Consider the following 8,695-nt stretch of genomic DNA (forward strand, 5'->3'; position numbering starts at 1 on the left):
TCAACAAGGAGAGGCAGACTGGAGCAAAATAAACATCGGAACAGAAGATTAACCGAAGATTTCTTTCTTGGGAGCAAGTAAAGCATAATATCACACAGAACAGAGAGGAAGTTAGGCAAAGGTAAGATTCATAGGGTATGAACAACAGCCCTGTCTTTACTCCTTCCATCATCAACATGTTTGTATGGAATTCAAGTTGCCTAAGCATAGATTGAAATAGTTAACTGTGTCTAATAAGTAACCAGAGAAGCTCCCAAAGTGATACATAAACAGTGATTTTACAAAGTTAAAGAAAATACAGTTTCATTAATGTGCTCAAAAAGTATTTGGAAAATGAAAGCCACATGAATTAATTACACCACTATTTATTCAGGGGGCAACAACAACAACAACAACAACAACAACAACAACAAATCACATCCATGTAGCAATATGAATAAAAGAACCAGAAAAGTGTTTTTGGCCCAAGCTGGAACCATCAGTTCATTTTAATATTAGTATATAACAAAACTAAAAATTAATCTCTTCTGTCATCACCACACACACACACACACACACACACACACACACAGAGTCACCTTATGTTCTTACCTCCCTCTGTTCCTTAAAGATAATTCTCTCTACATTCTCTTAATCCTCTCAAACAATTCCCTAAATCTATCTTCTTCCTTATGTATAAATTTCAGTCTCACCTTACTCACTAATCTTACTCCTTAATTCCACTATAAAACATTAAATATATATGTTATAAATTCCCTGAAGTTACCTTTAATAAAAGTAAGAATTCTTAGTTTACATATAGTGCTTTGTAGTTGACAAAATGTTTTATATACATCACCTCTTAGAACGTTCACAGAAGCAATGCACAGCAGCTATTATCATCCATATGTTATAAGGAAACATTAAATCCAGTGCCACATATTCTTAAGTGATAGAGCTGGGCCTACAGTGCAGGCTTTCTAAGTCCAAGTTCCATATTCTCTTTACTGTCATTCCACTTCATAATGCGCCAGTAGGTATGTTTATTACTCAGAATGTATGTCATGGTTCTGTATTATGTTTAAGTAAATACATTTTTAACAATGTGCCTTTATGCCCAAGTGCTTACAGGGCCATTTAGTAAGAAGACCTAATTATTTTAAGAGGCTCATGATAACAGTTATCACTGGACAAAAAGTGACAAATGAAGTACAATATTTACAAAATTGCTGAGACTATACCCAAAACATTTTTGCCTTGAATTCTGCAATACAACATGCTACAACAAAGACAGTATGGGTGATTTAAGGATGTGTGAGTATCAAAGGGCAGAAATAGGACATTCCTACTCTCTTTAACTATGCTAAGGCCTCAAATACTGATATAGTTCAGAGCATCTTATTACCAGGGAGACGTAAATCAAAAGGAGTTCAGCTAGCAGCAATAAAACAGATTAGTGTCTGGAAGGAATGACTTAAAAGAAAGTTTTAAAAGAATTAAATCCAGGTAGTCTAGATAAAAAACAGCTATGAGGAAACCTGTTTTTGAAGCTAACACCCACAACAAAGACAGAATTTTTTTAAGGTAGATGTCTAAAAAAATGCAAAGAAGAATAATGGTAAATATTTGGAGAATATTTATAAAGAGAAAATTCAGGAGAAATTTGCAGGCAAAACCTACGGGACAGAAGGTCAAAACTACATTCCTAAAGATATTTAATACCAGGTTGGACAAAACAAGAAAAAGATTTCATCTTTTCTGTACATCTGCATTTTTTAAACAAATGTAAAGAAAAGAAAGGGATTCCATATGGAATGATACTGAACTCGTCCATGAAGTGGTGGGAAGACTGAAGATGACCTCTTAGGTCTTTTCCATTTCTGATTTTTTTAATTCTATGAAGTTTGATGAGGCACAGTTTTTTGCCAATTTCTTTTCTCCCCATTATGCCCACTTTCTCCTTTTACAAAGCCAAACAAGTTGTGTCGTTCATTTAAAGCAGATCTCATTGTTCTCAATGAATTGGTAGTACAATCCTACCTACAAGGAGGCAGAAAAAGGCCAATTTCTAAATTTATAATGGTCCTTTTCCTTCCAGCAATTCCTGGGGCTCTTACAAATTTTTCTACAAACTAAAGAGGAAGTAGTTAAAATGGACTGGAAGAAGAGCTGCTTCATCAGGAAAACCATTAATATTCTTTCTTCTTGTGTCTGATCACAGAGCTGACAGTGACCCTGGGAGCTATAAGGCCCTGGGTCAAATTACCATTAGGGTTGCTGCTCAGGATTATCTTTCACCTTTCAGCATTTTATGCAGACTGACAGCAAAATCTACCACAATCCACATTTTTATGTCAATGACTTTTACCTTTGAAAAGATGTAGCCTTAAACACCTACACTCCTTGACAAATATTATAAGTCTTAGTCATGCTTCAAACTCAAGAAGCCTCAGCCTTTGCCCTCTTTATCTATTCCAGCACTTTAAAAAAATGTTCCTCAGCCAACCTTACACAGAACCTTTCCAGAAGTCCCATTTAGTGAAGGCCCCAGAAAATACAAGAGCATTTCCTCAGTTAGCTGACTTATGAGGACAATATGTAACAAAATTCAGTGGGCTCTGAAAACCTGACCCTGAGCTCTTTAAAAATAAAAGTATAGCTTACTTATGAGAAGGAACGATGGGTGAGAGAGAGTCCTCCAAGAATGGACACTAATGCCTCTTCTATCCAATTGTAACAGCGTCAGTGACTGAAGAGACACCAATTCCCATCATGCCTCTTTGAAAGAAAGTATGTCCCTCTACCCAAACAGAATGTTCATAGATATTAACATCAAACCTTCTAAACAAAAAAAATTTAAGACCATTTTTATTTTTTCCCTAGTATAAAAATGTGATTGTTCAGACCTGAAAAGATTGGCCTCTCACACAGGAAAAGGACTTGAAGTTTTCAAAACCCTTCCCACACTTAACTCATCTTATCTTGGCCGGAAAGAAGGCGAGCATTTGTAATCCTATTTTAAAACTGAGGGGGAAAATGCGACTCTGATTAAGCAGTTAAGGAGAACCCACTGCAGAGATTTTCAAACTTTCCTCAAGAAGGGACCAATCTAAAAGGGGATATCCCAGAAAATTTTAGAGTGGGTTTCGAAAAACGCTGAATTCCTCCGTATCCTCCTCCCAGGACGGTAAGAAGGGAATAAAAGGCACTTTCACCTAGAATTTTAGAAATGAAACGTGGTTCTGACCCTTTAGTAATCTATGAACCTGGCTGGATTTTCTCAGGAAACCTGCCGCACACTTCCTCCGCTAGGACTATCCTGCCAGGAGTTTCGGCTATCAGTTCTCGGACTCAGAGACTCTGCCGCCCAGCGAAAGGCCGGCAGCCGGGACGGGACAACCTGACGAGCTGCCTTTGGGTAATCACGTCAGGAGTCCCACACTCCGGCGTCCTCTCGCCCGCAGCTTCCAGCCTTTCAGGAAAGCTTCAACCAGGCTCTCCTCCAAATCCGCCCCCACCCCCCAATATACACACACACAGCGGGTGCTCGCTCCCTCTCTCCAAGCCGCCGACACCGGCACCCCCCACCCCCACCCCGCAATCCCGCAAGAATGAGAGTCAAGTTTCTCACCATCCTCATAGTTTTTGAGATAATAATCCGGGCCCGGGCCCCCGCGGCTTTTTGCCGGGTTCCTCAGATTCTGGAACTGCAGGAAGTCGGTCCTTTTGCCCCCGAAGCGCAGAAAGGCGGGCGAAAGTCCCCGGGCCAGGGTCACCAGGCGCTTGGAGCTGCAGAGTAGAGAAAGAGAGAGGAAAGGATCCCAGGAGAAGGCGAGAGCGCGCGGGGCACGGAGCAAGGCCCTCTTCCCACTCCCTGCGGGCGTCCTGTCCGGGACTAGGAGCTCTGTGCCCATCCTAGCCGGCGGTCGGCGCCGGGCCCCAGCGCTCCGCGGCGCCTCGCGTGCACCCCAGTCCGCCCAGCCCTCGGCCCGGCTCTCAGGGGCTACGCCTCCCGCGTCCAGCCACCCGCAGCGGCCCCCTCCCGCAGACACCTCGACGCTGCTCGCTCAAGGTACTGATTTACAAAGGATTAGAGAATGTTTTTGTTCACTGTGTGTGCATGGGATGAGAGAACGCGTGCCGAAAACACGGGGCCTGGGCGCAGTTGCCCGGTTTCAGCCACTGCCAGAAAAGCGCTCCCGGTGGAGACGCGCAGCGCGCGGACCTCCGGCCTGCGACTGTGGCCAACTTTCTACGCGAAAGCCCGCATCTGCCTCCTCGGCCCCAGTGGCCCCGCAACCTCTGTAGAGAAGATGAAATCTGCCTTTTTTTTCTCTCTGACCAGGCTCGGCGCCTGAGGTCAAGTGGATTCCGACTTTTCTTTTCTTTTTCTTTCTTTCTTTCTTTTTTTTTTTTTTTAATGCCAAGGTTGATTTTCTTTTTCCACCACATGGTAACAACTGCACTGTTTCCCAAATCCCCGGGCAGAGAGATTCCCAGGATAAATCCTTGCCTTTCCGAGGGCACTGCTCCCTTCTCCCCCCTCCCGTATAAGCAATATCTCTTTGGCCCCTGAAAAAATTCAGCCTGATCTCAAGAAAAGTAACATCCTCCTCCCCAACTTTCCCGAGCTGGGTTCATCTTCCCTTCCCATATGGGGCCATTTGGAAGCCCTAGGGAAAGTGAATTTGCCGAAATGTGGACCTGTGAGTCAGGGGGCACTCCAGGAGCACCAGAACAGCATCGTTTACATCTATTTAAGTTCAGGATTTCCATCAATAGGTTTTTTAAAGGCTAAACGCTGCTTCTTTGATAAGGAGTACGGAAGAAGCAATGCAGATGCTGTTAATGCTGAGGGGGTCCGCTGCTTGAGTTCCGGATCTGTAAGTTATTTTTAACGCTTTGCTGGTTCAGGCTCTGAAAATCCAAATCCAAAAAGAAAAGTTAGAAAGTATCATAAAGGAGGTGGATAAGAAAGAGAAAACACACACACACACACACACCACCACCAACAACAAAAAACCCGGAAACCTCTTTTGGAGAGTTTTCAAGAAGAGACGTGGTCACCCCAAGAGGTCCTGCGGCGAAAAGGGTCATTTGGCTCAGGACTCAAGGACCGCGGGGCGGGCGCAGTCACAGCGTCGCGGGGGGCGGCTGCGGATAGAGAGTAGTCAACACGAGTCTGGAAAGAAAATTTCCAACAGCCTTCCATCCGATGCCTGCACAGCCAATTCAAATACGCCCAACCACGGCTTCTTTTCCAAAAAGCTGGCTTCCAGAATCTTCTCTGCAGCAGGCAAGCATTTAGTGCAAACAGGCTGTTTTTGTTTTTTGTTTTTTTTTTTTTTTAATTTAAAAATAAAAGGGGGGAGACCTGGAGGAGTCCGCCTAGCTGGAGAAGTGCAATGCACGTGGGGTGTGCATTTCGGAAAACCCCTGTCGCAACCCACGGTCGGACGAACTCAGAGACGGGCTCTGTTGCACGGAAGGGCTTTCCAGGAGGAAGTTGGGCCGCGCGGAACTGTTCCCGCCCTCCCAGCGCTGCACCCGCAGGAACCAAAACGGCTTCCACAGCAGCGGGAACAACCTTTCAGTCCTCGGGCTAGCTTCCTCCACGTGGAAGGAGCGCTCCACGTGCCGCCTCCCGCTACCTGTCGCGTTCGCAGACACGGCCGAGGCCAGGGAGAGACCCCGAGAGCTGAGGGGCGGGCGCTTCCCAAGAAGCAAAACTCGAATTTCGCAAGGAGTGAAAAATACTCACGGCCCCCGTGCTGAGAAGTGGAAGTGGGCGCGCTCAGGGCTCTTCCGGGGAGCCCACAGCTGAGGATCCAACTTGGAGCCAATTTTTAAAAACTCATCACTTGGATTCGACATTGCAGACGATTTATTTATTTATTTATTTATTTTACACTGCAACTCTGTCCCTGATGGGAAGGGAACGCGGTTGCCTAACTACTAAACAGTAACAACCCGGGGAGAGGGTAAACCCAGTTAGATTCCAAGCCCTAGAGCAAAGGGAAGCACAAACAGCCCGGTTTGCTAATCCGCCAGTGCCGGGTCCAGACCTCTAAAACACCCCTGGAGTATTTCTAGGACCCTTGCCTCTCCCCTTACATACATTATGACCCGAGTAATTTTTTTTTTTTCCTTTAAAGAAAAACCAAACCGTGCAGTTACCGCGGGAGATTCAAGGGGGGGGGGGGGGCCGATTCCGTCAATAAAAAGCGCCTTCCAAAGTCCTGAAGTCTGGAGATGACAGCGGAGGATACAAAAAAAAATTTTTTTTAACTCCATCCAACTTGCCCACCTTTTAAGCCTCCCCTTAAATTCGTTTTCTGTCTGGGAGTGGGAGAGACCTTCCACGAAAATTCCACTTTTATGCAATCCCCATTATAATACTCACAGACAAACGCGCGCTCTCGCGCGCTCTCTCTCACACACACACCACACACACACACACACACACACACACACACACACACACACACACACACCCCATTCCTCTCGGGTCTTTGTTGCTTGAGACCTTTTTTTCGCTTTTGTAACTGCTCTGAACCTCTTGTTTCTTTTTCAGAAGGAGACGGGAAGGCTAATTGTGGATATATGTAAGCACAACATTTTTTCAGTCATAACTGATAAGTTTCTGAAATGCCTTCTGCATTGCAAACATGTGCATCTTAATAGAAAACATTGCTTTTCTCAATCACTAGTTACAGCCACACAGCAAATATTCCAGGAGGATGAAAACCTTTCTTCTCTTTGAGAGATCCGCTTGGTTTGTTTTCTTCTTATTCTTCTTCTTCCCCTTTTGTAGCGGGGTATAGGAAGGGGTTGGGGGATGTTACTAACAAAGCAAAAATGATTCATCGAAGCCCCTGCCTTACCTTAAGAAATCGAGCCAGCCATCATGAATGATGGACGGATCCAGCTGCAGAGAGAGGAAGTTCTCATTGACTGTCCTGACTGAGTTCTTGGTGCTCACATCAAGTAGAATCAGGGTCTTTTCCTTCAAACCTGGAGCTCTGTCTACAGGCAGGGGTCTCCTGTCTCCAGCTTGGGAGGAAAGAGAGAGATGGAGCAACAGAGCCAAGTAGAGAGTCCCCGGGGCTAGGCACGCGGAGGGGCGGGAGTTGCTGGAGGGCATGGCTTCAGGGACGGCACAGAGCAGCCTCATTCAATCGCTCTGATTTAAACCTCTCTCCTTACTGGGTCTTGCTGGTGACTAATTGTCCTTATCTAAAGTGTGTGTCTGTCTGCCTTTTCCCCCCCTCTTTTTCTCTTCCTTCCCCCCTCCTCACTCTCTCGCTTTTTTTTTTTTTTTTTTTTTTTTTTTTCAGTGTTTTGGTGCTGGTGCAGCGAACTCACGCCCCTAGCCAGCCTTCCCAGAGACTCGTGCCAAGAGTACTCGCTCACCAGCACCGCCCCTTTAAGAGATTTCAACTGCAGACATTTTTAACTTTTTAAAGGTAAAGGGAGGAGGGGGGAGGCGGGAAGAAGGAGGAAGGGGTTGTGGTGTGCCCTCCTGATTTAACCCTCTAGGGTCATAAGCGAAGGCAGGGATCCAAACGGTACTGTTGTAACGTCTCGGGTACAGGGAGGGACGTCTTGTTTTTACTTCCCTCCCTGCGTGGCTCTAGGGAGGGCGGTTCAAGCTCCGACCCCGGCAGGAAAGCCCCAGAGCCAACCACCGGCGCGCTGGGGTAAAGGATTCGCACCGACCGCGCGCCTGTTTGTCCAGACAGCATAAGGCATATCGTCCGCTCGGGGCCCTTCTCTTTGGGTTGAAGCAGCATTATTAGCCAGGGTGGTTAAATTGCAGAGGGTCTTGCGGAGGCGACTGTGATTCCTGCCAGAGCACAGAGGGAGTTTCTGTAAACAGGAGCTCCGACTTCTGCGACTCGATGGGCAGCCACACAGAAGCATCTTCTGACCTCGGTAGGGCAAAGGGTGGCCAGAAGGAAAACACAGAATGAGCAGTTCTAAGGGCAAAAGGAACCAGTCTGCGCCATGGTTCTGCTCTGCTTTTCGTGCAGCCGAGGCATAGGGGTCTTCAGGACTTAAATATACGCTGGCTTTAGCCAAATCAAAGTGACCTGGACTGTGCTTGTATAGTCAAGACGGCTGTGCGCCCTTGTGTGCCACTGCTTGGCTACTCTATTCCAACTGCACCGGCAGAGGCGTCACTCCTTGAGGTCAATCCTTGGATTTTGCTCTCCTGTAGGGAAGTGCGACTTAACGGTGCCAGAGAGGAACAGAGTGACACTGTTGGGGGTTCGAACTCGGTCCTTAGGCAAAGCCAGAGTTTGCCTGCACGTAGCTCCTGGACGCCGGACACCAGCCTAACCGGGAGGCCCTGGGTGCACCACCCCAGCTCCCACAGCATCTTGCAGATTGAGCTCTGGGTCCCATCCTAAAGCACGGGAAAGAAACCAGGCACAGTTGCTGCACTCACACTGCTGGGCCCTACTTTCAGCTACTTTCTAGAACAAAATGGGCCTTCTACTTGGCAGATGAAGATAACTACTTTATACAGCGTTTGCATACACAGGAGCATCCAGGGCCTCGGTGGTATCTAACAAGCAAAACTCTAGAATGCAGAATAAAAGTTTTCCCAGGAGGGAGGGGGATGCACAAGGGGCAGTCTCAGAGACCAGCCAACACTGTAATAGCAACCGGTCTCCCCTTCCCTCTGCCCAGATCATATTAACAAATCTGA

At 46.5% G+C, this 8,695-nt stretch overlaps 1 protein-coding gene across 1 annotated transcript; it reads right to left on the bottom strand.

Moving 5' to 3' along the window:
* Nucleotides 1–3,610: 3,610 nt before the first annotated feature.
* HPSE2 (heparanase 2 (inactive)) lies at nt 3,611–7,153 on the bottom strand (the record flags this gene model as incomplete). The annotated part of the gene is made up of 2 exons (XM_008572123.1): nt 6,864–7,153; nt 3,611–3,768 (listed from the first exon to the last, which is right to left on the bottom strand). Coding segments are annotated over exons 1-2 (448 nt in total), but the record flags the coding sequence as incomplete, so codon positions are not given.
* Between the last annotated feature and the right edge of the window lie 1,542 nt (nt 7,154–8,695).

This window comes from Galeopterus variegatus, unplaced genomic scaffold, assembly GCF_000696425.1.
Source record: "Galeopterus variegatus unplaced genomic scaffold, G_variegatus-3.0.2 Scaffold753, whole genome shotgun sequence".
Classification (NCBI taxonomy): Eukaryota; Metazoa; Chordata; class Mammalia; order Dermoptera; family Cynocephalidae; genus Galeopterus; species Galeopterus variegatus.